This window comes from Lipotes vexillifer, unplaced genomic scaffold, assembly GCF_000442215.2.
Source record: "Lipotes vexillifer unplaced genomic scaffold, Lipotes_vexillifer_v1.1 scaffold134, whole genome shotgun sequence".
NCBI classification, from domain to species: Eukaryota; Metazoa; Chordata; class Mammalia; order Artiodactyla; family Lipotidae; genus Lipotes; species Lipotes vexillifer.
The window spans coordinates 1,413,055-1,427,469 of NW_006787464.1; the positions used below are offsets into that span (position 1 = coordinate 1,413,055).

The window sequence follows — 14,415 nt, forward strand, 5'->3', positions numbered from 1 at the left end:
TGTATAGTTTACTAAAGATTTCTTCAGATATTTCAGATAAGACACATTACTCCTTTTAACTATCAACGTAGAATGATTACATTACAGGAGAAATGCTAGGCCGTATTATCTCAAGCTCCTCATAACTTGATGTCTATCAATGACTCAATTCATGGAGCTATAATTATAGAGGGAGGTGCACTTCATTTACCTACATTAGGAATTCTTAATCTGGGAGCTTTGGATAAATTTCAGAGAGTTTATTAACCCCTTGAAATTATAGCCCTAATTTTAGGTATATGTGCCTCCTCCTGCCAGTTGGTACATTGCTCTCACCAAATTCTCAACAAGGTCAATGATCCAAAAATAGTTAGGAATCACCATTCTGAAATTCTCTCTGATATTACGACAGTTTCTCAAAGAGCTGTATCTGCATGATATTAGAATGCCTCTTTTTAAAGATTGCTTTTATTCAATTTTGTCTTGGTGTGATACCACCAGCCTATTTCGAAGGATATTTCAAGAAAGAGTCTTATCTTGACACTCATTTATTTTTTTCTTCACTCATTCATTCATTTACTATATATGGAGCACCTTCTGTATGAGAGGCAGGCTTCTATGTGGGAAGGAGATCATGAAGAGGACACAGTCAAAAAATCCCTTGGTCTAGAGGAGTTTACATTCTAGCAGGAAGAGTTAGAAAATAAGCAAGAAAAATAATGAACCATATTCATGTTAGATAGTGTTAAGTAATAAGGAAAAAAAAGTAAACAGAACAGCAGATATGACATGACGGGGTGGGGAAGGTGTTGGAATTTTAGGTAGGCTGTTCAGGGAAGGCTCCTCTGAGAAGGTGACTCGAGCAAAGGGGAGAGCAGCAGTTGATGAGATCAGAGAGATACAGGACCTTGTAGTGTTGCACAGGACTGGGACTTTTACTCTGAGTGAAAAGGTGAGCACTGCAGTGTTTTGTAAAAGAGACATGGGCTGACCCGTATGTTAACAAGACCATTCTGGCTGCTGCATTGGAAACAGGCTGAATTGGGGAGCAAGGGCTGCAGCCAGCAGACCAGTTAGGAGGCCCTTCTGATTGTCCGGGGAAGAGACGATAGTGGCTTGGAGCAGGGTGTTGGCAGTGGAGGGAGTGAGAAATGATTGAATTTTGAAATTCCTGTGAAACTCGGTGCTGTTAGGATACCTATGAGGATGTTACTTGTTATCTTATGAAGTTACTCAGGCAAAATTTCTTTCTGTTCTTAGTGTTAGATTATTTTCCTAGATTATTCGTACTTTCCCCCTAAACTGTTGGTTTCACTTTAAGTTCTCTGAATTTAAAAAAAAGCTTAAAACAAATTAAAAGCTCATCTGTAGGAAGTGAATTTCAATTAATGGCATTTTGTATATTATACTTATTTTGGTCATCTTACCATTAGTTTTTCCCTTTGCTCGATTTTTTTCCTCACAGTTTTAAGATATGTCATTTTTTCCCTATTATTTACGTTTTTATAAAGCTCCTCGTATATTCCTTTCTGGTACAATTTAGGGTGGATAGAAATATTTCTTTCTTTGTGTCTATGTAAATATCACCTTTCACAGTCTCTTCAATGTTACGGCTATGCCCTCTTTACACTTGTGATTGTTACTCTGTTACAGAAGAGTGAAACCTGATTGCAAGAATTCAAACCTAAGAGTAGTTTGTGTTTCGCCTGGAACATTAAATAAAAGAATGGTTGTCTTATGTAAGGAAGAACAATATGATGTATTGTTGATCCACTTGACTCAGTAGAACAGTTGAGTTAACAGTGAGTCAAGTCAGTTGTTGGACTGAATTACTTAGTCATTAGTCACTTCAGTCGAAACATTTAGTCTAGTGATATGTTGCATTTATGACACATCCTGATTACGCAATTGACCTTGGGTTTGTTTTATGAGACAATGTTGTATCAGAAACAGATAGCATAAAAAACCTGGGAGGACTCTTTGCACACATTTAATACCATTAGATAATTAAGATTGCCACTGAACCGATTTCTAGAAACCGTAAAGATACATTCTGATGTCAAGTGTGTAAAGAACCAAAATCCTGGTGAAAAACTCAGTCTGACAAACAAATTTACGAGACTACAAAATGGTCCTATTCATCCATCTTTTTCCTAAGAGTCATGTAAGTTGTGAACTAAACAAACACGTTTTTCTATTTGCTCATCACATGCTACCAGTTCTCAAATATGACTTATGAGACATGTTTCTCACTCAATACTTTATAATATTCTTTGTGCTCAAGCTGTGATTACTGTTTTAAACCAAAGTCTCCCCAGAATCATAGGCAGCTCTGAAAGGGATTGTAGAGATCGTCCTTCAATCTGATTTGTAGATGAGGAACCTGAGGTCTAGAGTGGTGACGTGCCAAGTCCTATAGCTGATTAGTCAAAGAGCCTTGATTGGCACCCAACATTCCTGACGCTTAATTCAGGGTGTTTTACCTCAGATTAATTTTCATATAGTGAACTGAATTCCAAATATGAGATAATGAAAAAGACTCGGACATCAAAAGCCTTTAGTGTTTCCTTACAAATCTAAGTCCAATATGTTAACGTAGTAGTACAAATAATCTTATTCATAATATATTCAAATTGAATAGAACTCATGGGAAAGTTTGTCTCTGAAGTCATCCCTATCACCTGCATATATGAAGCATATATCAGACTTTCCTTCAATTACTGATAACTCGCCAATGTGAATGAATATTACCTTATTTGCAAATGAACGGGGGTTTCTAAAAGCATATGGGAAAATTTCCTTGTCTTTTTTGGAAATAAATGTGCAGTGCATTACCTATGCTATAATCATTTAGCTTTGTAGTGTCACAGTGAAGATAAAGGCTTTAGGAAATAAGAGAAGTTTAAGAACTGAGCACACACAAAAAATGAAGAGTGTGATACTTATAATGTTAGATCAGCTGTACATATTTAATTAACATTGTGAGCACTTTTCTTTAGTTAAAAATTCAATCTCATCTGTGATACCTGTCCTGGTTTGTCATGTCATAAAGGAACATTGCCATTTTTTTTATTAAGCCATGTGTGAATGTATCGCTTATATTTTAACTATGTAAAATAGCATGTGCATAGGAATGAATCTGTAACTTACAGTTTTATGTTAATGTTAAACACTGATACTGATCCAGAGTATTATAGAGGATTACAATTTAAAGAATTCTTAATTATAATCCTTTTCCTTTTATATTTTTCCACAGACGGCTTGTGTATATGTCAGTTTTTTTATGTGCGTGTGTATTTGTTTTAGATTTACTGTTTTTCAGGTGCACTTCTCTGAAGTAAGATGAGTTGTCAAAAATTCTGTGTGGCTTTTTTACATTGGGGTAAGTTATTTGCTTTTTAAATATCCATATATGAGGTAGAGATTTTGCCCTTAGAGATGCTGTTTCCTTTAATGGCTTATCAAATTTCCCATTTCCAGTTAGGAATTCTCTTGCATTGGTTAAAAATGCAAACCAAACAAATGTATAAGTGTGAAAATGAAAACTCTTCCCAACCTCCTGGAAACAATGTGATGTGTATCCTCCCAGGAACATAACACACACACACACACATTCATATCTCTAGTTGCAAAAATAGAACTGGTCTATACATTCTGCATTTTTCTTTTTTCCACTTAACAGCTTTTCAATTTATCATCACAACTATTCTTGCCAGTGTTTACTGATTTACTTATTTGTTTAATGGTTGCATGACAATGAGCTGTATGAATGTACCTTAAATTATAAATTTATTTGAACAATTCCCATTGATAGACAATTCTTTTTCCATAACAGATAATGCTACATTGAAATTCGTATACATATATCTTTGTGTATTTAGAAGGGTATTTCTATAGATTACTTCCTAATGAGGAATTTCTGTGTTGAGTAGTAAGCACATGTTTGAATTTGATAGATACTGTGAAATCTTCTCTACAAAGCTCTGTGCCTTTTGCAGTCCCAACATGAGTATATGAGTGGTATTCCATTGTATTCCTGCCACAGATGCATGTTATCATTCTTTTACCTTTTTGCCCTGTCAAAGCAAAATACAACATCTCACTTTAATTTTATTTATTTGGTTATTTGTGAGATTGAGTACTGTTTAGTGACCATTTCTACTTTTTATGTGATTTTCTAATTCACATACTTTGACTATTTTGTTGTTGGATTTTATTTGTCTCAATTGATTTTTAGAAATTTCTAAAATATAGATATTTAGCTCTGTATTAGTCAAGGTTCTCCAGAGAAGCAGGACCAATAGGATTTATATATATCTAGGATGAGGTTTATTATAAGGAATTGGCTCACATGATTATGGAGGCTGAGAAGTCCCAAGATTTGCATTTGGCAAGCTGGAGACCCAGGAGAGCTGATGGTGTAAGTTCCTGTCCAAACAGTGGCAGGTTTGGGACCCAGGAAGAGTAAAGTTTCAGTTTGGGTCTAAAGGAAGGAAAAGACTGACGTCCCAGTTCAAGCCTGTCAAACAGGAGGAGTTCCCTCTTACTCAGTCATTTTTGTTCTATTTAGGTCTTCAATTGATTGGATGAGGCCCACCCACATCAGGGAGGGCATCTGCTTTACTCAGTCTACTGGTTCATCCAGGAACAGCCTCACAGACACACTCAGATTAATGTTTGACCAAATGTCCGAGCACCCCGTGGGCCTAGTAAAGTTTACACGTAGCATTAACCATCACAAGCCCTAAGAATTTATTATGTTTTGCAAATTTTTTCTCCTTGCCCATCATTTATTTTCTAACTTGGTTTTCTTTTACAGTTCAGGATATTTATACATACACATTAACATCCTTATACATACTTGGAAACAAGATATCATGACATTTAAATATTTTAATTTTATTTAGTAAATGTAGCATTATTAAATTATGAATATATATATCAGATGATAGTCAAAACTTTGTCTGTATCCAGGAGCAGTTTACTTGGTGATAATATTTAAAATAAATGGCTACCATACAGAATAACAGATTTGTTCTAAAATGGAAAGAAAATGTCATTTTAAATGGTATTCCCCATTATGACTCTAGTAAACACTGACAAGATAATGTTATAAGGGGATATTATCAAGGGATGGTGTAAGGGAATAAGGTGGGAATTTCCACCTTGACTATCACCAGAAGAATGCTTTCAAAAATTAAATGTATACTAGTCTTCCTCCTACCTATTCCTATCTCTCGAATATCCTCAAGAGAAAGCTTAATAGACATTTTTTTAGAATCTTGTGTTTTAAATTTCTGTGAAGCATAGCAGGCTTCTGTTGGAAAGTAGTCACACAATGCCAGTGACTTTTGAGTATATAGTTGACCCTCGAAGAGCATGGGTTTTCTCAGGTCCACTTATACTCAGATTTTTTTCAATAGTAAATACTGCAGTACTGCACGATCCAAGGTTAGTTGAATCTGCAGATGCAGAAGAACTGTGTATACAGAGGAACCGTGTATAGGGAGGGCCAACTATAAGTTATATGCAGATCTTCCACTGCTCAGAGGGTCAGTGCCCTTAACCTCCACATTGTACTATTCTCAGTTTCTTCTTACAGCATTCTAGAGATATTTTGATGTTTTTTTTTTAACTCAAATCATCTATTTAGACTGTGTTCCAAGTTTTTGAAATTAAAGTCAAGCTATCTTTAACAAAACCTATTTTCTGTAGTAACCATTACCTGTGTGTCAGCTAGTTTGGGCATCTTTTTGGCTACTCTAATCTTTTTTTTTTTTAATTTTTATTTTATATTGGAGTATAGTTGATTAACAATGATGTGTTAGTTTCAGGTGTACAGCAAAGAGATTCAGTTATACATATACATGTATCTGTTCTTTTTCAAATTCTTTTTCCATTTAGATTATTTCAGAGTATTGAGCAGAGTTCCCCGTGCTGTACAGTAGGTCCTTGTTGGTTATCTGTTTTAAATATAGAAGTGTGTACATGTCAATACCAAACTCCCAATCTTTAAAAGTGCTCTTGGAGCTTTCCTTGTTGTATATACTGTTCTTTGTTATTTTAGCCATATATATATTTACTGAAAATATCCAGGATAATTCCACTGTTACAGATTTCAGAAAAACTAGACCACAGGGGGCTATCAAAGAGTGGTAACATTCTCTCTTACATTCTCTATCTAATTTTTATTAGGCTCCATGCTAATGTTTCACATTGGCTTTCCAAAAGGTTTGTGGTTTGGTCAAGCTTTGTGAATTGGAAGAGGTCTGGGGCCTTGATATATAACATATGATAGGATGATACCAGATATCATATGATAACATGATAACATATGCCTTCAGATGAATATATATTCCCCTCTTTGGAGGGAAAGAAATACCATTTGCAAAGGAAGCATGTAAACAAAATAGAATCATCTTTTAATTAAACTGATTCAGTAGTTACTATGTCTAAGACATTCATTATTACATTTTAAGTTTCAAATACTTCTTTGAGGATTTTAGGCTAATTTCAGTTCAGCCAACTGAATCTTCCATGTGCAGCTAGAAAATATAATGCTTTTAATTAGTACCAATACATATTCATGGTTTTGTAAAATGAAGGAAATACCCAGTTCTCTTTTTAGTGAGTTCTAATTTCAGAAATAAATGTTAGAAGGATTGAAGCCCAAAGGAACATAGTTGCAGTGAGGATTCACTTTTGATGATGTTATAATACCTAATTGTTATCAGTGTGGGAAAAATAATAGTAGTCGTGTTAATCATTTTTGCCTTAACTTTTGCATCTGATACATGTTTATATTAATTAACATTAATAGAAAGTTCTAGAAACCAAGTTGTTAACAGTCATTACTTGTGTATTTGAATATTTTTACATGTATTTTGTAATTTAGAACAATACTTTTGTGAATTTTTAAAAAAATTTCTATTTTCTTACATTTTTACGTTTACCATAATCCTTCAAAAGTCTCATTCTATACGAATCCATGAAAAATTCTTAGAATTTTCATTCTTCATTACTTTGTATATGAGGAAACACAGCTGTTGGATCTTTAGGGTAACTTATAAAAGAAAGAATTATGGAGAATTCATTATTTTATTATCAAACAACTACTCATTAAAATACAAGTATCACTTCTGAGGATTTTTGCGGGGGGTACAGGATTATAAAATTGTTCTTAATTTTATGTGTCTAAAAAGTGATAAATTGTCTTTAATCAGCAGTGGACGTTTCCTATAAGAAGTTTGTCATTGTGCATCAATTATTGGAGAATGCATTAAGGACATGTCTTATATGATGTCATATATCTGGAGAACCATGGGCAGATTCAGGAAATCATCCAGCTGTCCTGATGTGGAAGACAAACCCTTTCTAAAAGCACTCAGTGAAAGTAGTGTTAACATTTTGGTGTTATTCTCATTAAGAAATATTAAAACAGCACGTTAATGTTTGCTTATATAATTGCACATCCAGATACTTACCATTTATGCTGGAAGTTCATTAGAATAATTTATTTTTTAGAAAAGGAAATTGGAATATTTAGCTATAATTTCCTATCATTAAAATATAAATATGAGATGTTAGATTAATGAGGAAAATGAAGTGTGAATTTCCAAAAAGGGGTGCTAAGGAGTGAAGTTACCTCTATAAATAAATGCACCCTCTTAAGTGTACACTTTGTTCAGTGGAAGCACAGAGCTATGCATTAGGCACTGATTGAGCACTTAGAAAGTTAAGTAATTACTATTGAGCACTACATTGCTTAATCTTAGATACTTCCTATTTATGTCTAGTCAAAATGATTAATTGCTTTTCTGTGTGTCTTTTAAATGTCCTAACAGAATTTATTTATGTGATAACTGCATTTAACTTGGCATATCCAATTACTCCCTGGAAATTTAAGTTGTCTTGCATACCACGAAATACAACACATGACTTCCTCTTGCCTGCTGGAATCTCAAAGAACACTTCAAATTTGAGTGGACATTATGAGGCAGTTGTTGAAACTAAACTTAATTCAAGTGGTACCTACTTATCTAACTTATCATCCAAAACAACTTTCCATTGTTGCTTTTGGAGCGAGGAAGATAAAAACTGCTCTGTACATGCAGACAGCATTGAAGGGAAGGCATTTGTTTCAACAGTAAATTCTTTAGTTTTTCAACAAATAGGTAAGTATTTTAATGTTCCAAACATTACCTCTTACTTAACTGTATTGAACAAAATGGTTCTATTCTCTGAAACCTGTGTGAAATAGATGCCTTATGGATGTGATTCTGAGCACACATTATTATTTTATATTAGTAATAAAATTAGGACCAAACTAATAAGTCCCCAATTATTTTCTATCCCCTAAAAATAAAATAAAAATGTAATGAGGGAACTTTTTAACCTTAAAATACATTTCTTATAGTCTTCTAAATTGGCTTTAAAATAGAAAAAGTACAACTTATTTTTGTTAAGTAGATAAAATATCAAATGGCAGATAATACTGTTGAGTTAGTTAAAGCAAGCAAGGAATCTCTCCGTAACCAAGGAGAGATCAAAAAACCAAATCAAGGTTTCTTTTTGTTGTTTAAGTATAATGCATATTAAATGTAGCTCATGTTGTTAATAATTCTGCATCTGGAAATCTAAACAACAAAATTATCTGCAAGCCTCTGGAAAAGCTAAATAGAGCAAAGACAGTTGACTTAGCACTGTAGAGACCTACAGTATGAAAATAAAGACGTACATAATATAACACTCCTTTGTAGGGTTAGTCAGGATTTCTCAACCTCAAAATTATTGACATTGTGGGCCAGATAATTCTTGGTTATGGGGGACTGTTCTGTGCATTGTGGGATGTTCGAAGCATCCCCATCTTCTGCCCACTTAATGTCTGTTAACACTCACTCCCCAGTTGTGACAATCAAAACATATCTCCAGACTTTGCCAGATGTCCCTTGGAGGGCCAAAGCACCACTGATTAGATGGAAGAAACACTCAGTTTGTTGAAATCAGGTTAGGAGTAAGGATAAAGCATAACTGTGCAATAAAATCAGAGTTTTAAAACAAGTTAGAAATAATAACTCCCAGTGTCTCCAACTGACTCTATAAGCATTTAAGTTAATTTTAAATGACACACTTCTTTAATTTGTAAGGGAACTTAACTTAGCCATTCCAATGATTATTAAATATATTAAGAATGAACTTAAAATGTTAGGGTCCCTGTGATGAGCTGTGAAATGATCAAAAAATGTTAGCACTTTTTTCGATTATCAAGTGAAATGATTTTGATGCAGATTTTAATTTTATGTATATATATATAAAGGCTACTAATTCATTATTTTTAAATGAGTTTGAGTTTTTGTAACTAAAATTACTAGGTTAAGTGGTGGTTATTCAGGATTTCCATTTAATATTCTGCCATATGGGCTGCTTACTTCATAGGGCTCAACCTATGCAAAGTCCCTACTAGCTAGAAATCCTTCAAATGGGGAAATATGTTAGTGGTGCTTAAAGATAAGTATTAGTGTTGTCTTAAGTTAGTCATGATTTTCAACTATTGCTATTCTTGCTCTCTAAATTACAAATCACTAATAGTTTATCATTGTCAGGTGAGTTTTTCAGTGTACAGTGAAATATACTCACATAAGTTGTATATGGGGTCTATAATATTACAATAACAAGAATTTAAGGGCTTCCCTGGTGGCGCAGTGGTTGAGAGTCAGCCTGCCGATGCAGGGTACACGGGTTCGTGCCCTGGTCCGGGAAGAAAAAAAAAAAGAAAAAGAAAAAAAATTTAAGATGTGCATCTTAGTTCCAGTGTGAATCACCATGCTTTATTGCTAAAGCAGACACTTAAATACTGCCCCAAATTTGCTTGTACCTTGATATTTCATGTTCTCTCATCTCTTGGAAAGTGAGGATGAACTGAGCTAGGTAAGTTTTGGGGTCTTCTGTCCTACTTAAGTGGTTCAGGATTTTAAAAATGTTTGAGAAACAATAATTGAATTTAATTATCTTACTTTATGAAAAAGGAAACTGAAGGCCAAAGGGACTAAATGGGCAAACACATACGATCAGTTAGAGCCTGTTCTGTTTCTTTCAGAATGGGCAGTGAAAGTTGTATCAGAACACTGGTAAATTTAATTTAGCTCTTCTCTTTCACTGAGTTGTTCAGAATGTTTTTCTCGGGTTTAATTTAGTTTATTTTTAATTCAGGTGCAAACTGGAACATACAGTGCTGGATGAAAGAGGACTTGAAATTATTCATCTGTTATATGGAGTCATTATTTAAGAGTCCTTTCAAGAATTATGACCTTAAGGTCCATCTTTTATATATTCTGTAAGTACCAAATAAATAAATTTGGACATTTGTATGACACAAGTTTTTTTGAAATGCAAGAGCTTCTATACACAGAAGTAGATTATGAAAGCTCTTCTATCTCTGCATTTCCTTTTATATCAATGTACATTTCTGTATTTTTTTGTTGTTTTTGTTTTTGTTTTTGTTCTGCGGTACGTGGGCCTCTCACTGTTGTGGCCTCTCCCGTTGCGGAGCACAGGCTCCGGATGCGCAGGCTCAGCGGCCATGGCTCACGGGCCCAGCCGCTCCGCGGCACGTGGGATCTTCCCGGACTGGGGCACGAACCCGTATCCCCTGCATCGGCAGGCTGACTCTCAACCACTGCGCCACCAGGGAAGCCCCATTTCTGTATTTTTTATAAAACCTTCTTCTCCATTAGGTTTCCTCTTTTCTCCTCATGTTGGTTCAGGTAGCAAAGCATTGCAGATATGGATGGGCATATATTCTCAAAGAAGCATGAACTCAATTCAGTAGTCTTAGATATTTGAGTGGAGAAGGGGAAATAGTTTATATTTCTTTTTCTGGTGGATTTTTCTCTCATATTTGATCTTTTTATTATCTGAAAATATAAGTGCTTTTTATTTATTTGTTCTAGGTAGAGAGCCACAATGGTGGTTTCAAACAGCCCTACACTTATGATTCTAACAGCTAATATGTCATTCAAGTTTTCTAATAATTCCAGTGATAATACATACCATTTCTATTTGAATTTTAACTCTTTAAAATTCATTCTCATTTGTTCTTTTATTTGATGCTTAAGAAGAATGTCACTCACCTCCCTCAGTTCTGCAGTTATTGAGGTCATATAATTAAGGGGCAGTGTGCTAGAAACTGTCCATATAAAGATGAATAGAGACAGAAAGTAGAATGATGGCTACCAGGGACTAGGGGAGGGGTAATGAAGAGTTCTTGTTTAAATGGGTTCAGAGTTTCAGTTTGGGGAGATGAAAAAAGTTCTGAAGTTGAATGGTAGGGATTGTTACCCAACAATGTGAATGTACTTAATGTCATGAACTGTACACTTAAAATGGTAAATGTTATGTTATGTATATTTTACCACAGTAAAAAAATTTTAAAGAAACAAAGATGTCAAGAAAAAGATGTATTCATAGACTTTACTAAATGTGTATTTTTTAAATCTATTTATTTATTTATTTTTGGCTGTGTTGGGTCTTCGTTTCTGTCCAAGGGCTTTCTCTAGTTGTGGCGAGTGGGGGCCACTCTTCATCGCGGTGCGCGGGCCTCTCACTGTCGCTTCCTTTCTTGTTACGGAGCACAGGCTCCAGGTGCGCAGGCTCAGTAATTGTGGCTCACGGGTCCAGTTGCTCCGCGGCATGTGGGATCCTCCCAGACCAGGGCTCAAACCCGTGTCCCCTGCATTGGCAGGCAGATTCTCAACCACTGCGCCACCAGGGAAGCCCCACTAGATGTGTGTTTTACTTCAACTTTTTAAAATAACTGCAATGGTTGATTTATGTATTTATTCTCACTGTTTTGCCGTATGTTGTTCTATGTATTTTTAGACTATATTGTTGGGTGGATCTATGTTCTTAGTTGTTACATCTTCTTGATGTATTTTCCCATTAACCTTTATACAACATTCTTCTTTGTTTTGTATCTTGCCTTTAGTTTTAAAAATATATTTTGTCTTATATTTTTGTAAAAAAAGAATAGTTATGATCTCTGCTCTTGAGCCACTCACAGGCTAGTGGTTGGGACAGATATGTACAAATATGTATCAAAATAGGGTTTCAGTTTTAGTGGTTACTGATGTGCACTTGGTAGGCACATGAAGGTGTGGGAGCACAAGACTGATGTGAGAGCCTTATGTGGGGATGTCTAGAGCACTGGTGGCAAGAGGAGTGAAGGTTTCCCAAGGAAGGAGATAGCTAAGTTGAAACTTCAGGAATGAATAAGAGCTAATAACAAAAATATGTGGGCAGGTAGCATTGAGAAGCATATCAACATCACCTGGAAATATTTTAGAAATTTAAATATGATAACTCTGTCCCAGAACTAGAATCAGAAATTTTGGGGGTGAGACCCATCAATCTGTATTTTATCAAGCCCTTTAGATGGATCTGACAGAACTAAAATTTGAAAATTTCTGGTGTAAAGGTAAATAAGACAAATTTTAGAAGAAAATTTGCATAGCTGCTACCATCCTCATTATGTACTGATTATCAGACTGTAGTTAATATTTATAACTTATGTTAGACTGCTGGACTAATTTTTTTTTTGGCCTCGTTGCGAGGCTTGTGGAATCCTAGTTCCCCACCAAGGGATTGAACCTGGGCCCCCAGCAGTGAAAGTGCCGAGTCCTAACCATTGGACCTCCAGGAAATTCCCTGAACTAATTCTTAAAGTCACCCCACAGGAGTAGCCCAGATAGGGTGCCCCTGCTGTCACATCTGGGCATTGAGTGTCTCTGTGATGATTTCCACCTCTAATGCTGGTCACTAGATGAATCTAGAAGCCCCTGCTAGCTCCTGCTGCTTTAATGAGTGCAATTCTCATTAGGGCCAGTGTCTTGAATGGGAGTATCTGATTGGTGAGAATATGCCGTAGCTGCTAGTGTTTCAGCCTAACAGAAGAGTAGATTTCCCAGGCAGATGCTGGGCAGCCAGGTGGATAAATGTCCACAACAGAACGGCTGGGCTATAAATCGCTAGAGGCCCAAGAAGCCTAGCTGAAGTAGTGAAGTGAGAAGGTAGAGAATGGGCAAAATGCACAGCCAAAGGTGAACATGTAAAGGATGGGAAAGAATGAGCTTGTTTCTAGTCTATAGAAAATGACCCAGCAGGGAGAGAAAAATTGAAGATGCGGTAGAAGGGGACCCATTGAAGATACATGACAGAGAGTGAATGGTTCAATAGGCAAGTTCCAGAAAAAGAGCACAGATGAAGGGTTGGTCTTAAAACGTATTGAGAGAAGAAAGGAAGCACTGTGGTGGATGAGGATATATTTGACGTCTGGGCAGAAATTTTCCTGCTTTATTAACCAAGACAGATTTTAGCTCAGAGAAAAGAGTTCCTTTGCAATGTAGAACGTTTTTGTGATGACCTGAATACTTTGGGTGATGATTAAAATCTCACTAGGTACCTATTCAAGAGAATTTCAAATATTATCAGTGGGCTAGGGTAATGTGCTCAGTTTTAAAGCTCTGTGACTATGTGTAAGGATTTATATTTTATAATTTTTATAATGTATAGGCCATAGTTATGTCTGAGGTCTGCATTTTCTGAAAAAGATATTATATATGAATCTGTCAGAACATTACAAAATTGCATGGTAAATTAGCTACAACTGCGAATTTGAACTTCAGTCAGCTAAGTAGTCATTGGTCTGTTCATCTAAATGGTAAGACCCAGAAAAATGAGAAAATTATGATAAACTAAATAGATTTTTCAACTTGCTCATATGATGAATTTAGTAGATTCTTTTGACCTGCTTTTATTTGAACTCAGGTTTCTAAAAATATTAACACAGGAAAACCTAATTGCATGCAATTTGAGAAGCATTTTCTTTTCTTTTTTTTTTTTCTTGCCACTTTAATTGTTCTCTCCATTGTGTGATTTGGTTAGTTTTACCAATTGTCACATACTATTTCCACCTTGAATTCTATTTTTGTGTGTATCTTTTGGGCAATATATCTCCAAAAATTTAAATAAGACTCTTCTGATCAGGAGGAAGAGCTGGCCAATATAACAAATGAAACCTCTGTGGAAGAGGAAATCCATAAGGATGGTTACTATAGAAAAGTTTTCATCAAAATCACCTCCCCAAGACATTAGAGAATTCATGAGAGAAGTCTTTCAAATGCTTCCATGTGTAAATAAGTATGTATTTAAAAGGAACTAAAACCTAATGTTTATAAGGGACTTAAAGCCCTATAAATATGTTCCTTAAGGGAAAGCACTGTTTAAGGTTAGATATTAATGTTTGTCAGAGAAACTGAAGGAGAGATACCGTACAAATGTGTTATTCTTGAATTTTGTCTTAGACCTAGGAAGGAAATCCTCTTCTTCCTTTGTGAGGTGCCTATGTGTACATCAGACACTGAGCTGAGTGTAGGGAACAGT

The 14,415-nt window shown here is 35.3% G+C and overlaps 1 protein-coding gene across 2 annotated transcripts in view; it reads left to right on the forward strand.

Moving 5' to 3' along the window:
• The window catches only part of LEPR (leptin receptor), a 189,810-nt gene that overhangs the window by 107,917 nt on the left and 67,478 nt on the right, over nucleotides 1-14,415 (forward strand). For both annotated transcript variants that reach the window (XM_007460085.1, XM_007460086.1), the window contains exons 3-5: nucleotides 3,302-3,361; nucleotides 7,824-8,153; nucleotides 10,189-10,312. In XM_007460085.1, the coding sequence (XP_007460147.1) occupies nucleotides 3,322-3,361; nucleotides 7,824-8,153; nucleotides 10,189-10,312 (494 nt within the window). In that variant the 5' untranslated portion in view covers nucleotides 3,302-3,321. The remainder of the gene's footprint in view (nucleotides 1-3,301; nucleotides 3,362-7,823; nucleotides 8,154-10,188; nucleotides 10,313-14,415) is intronic.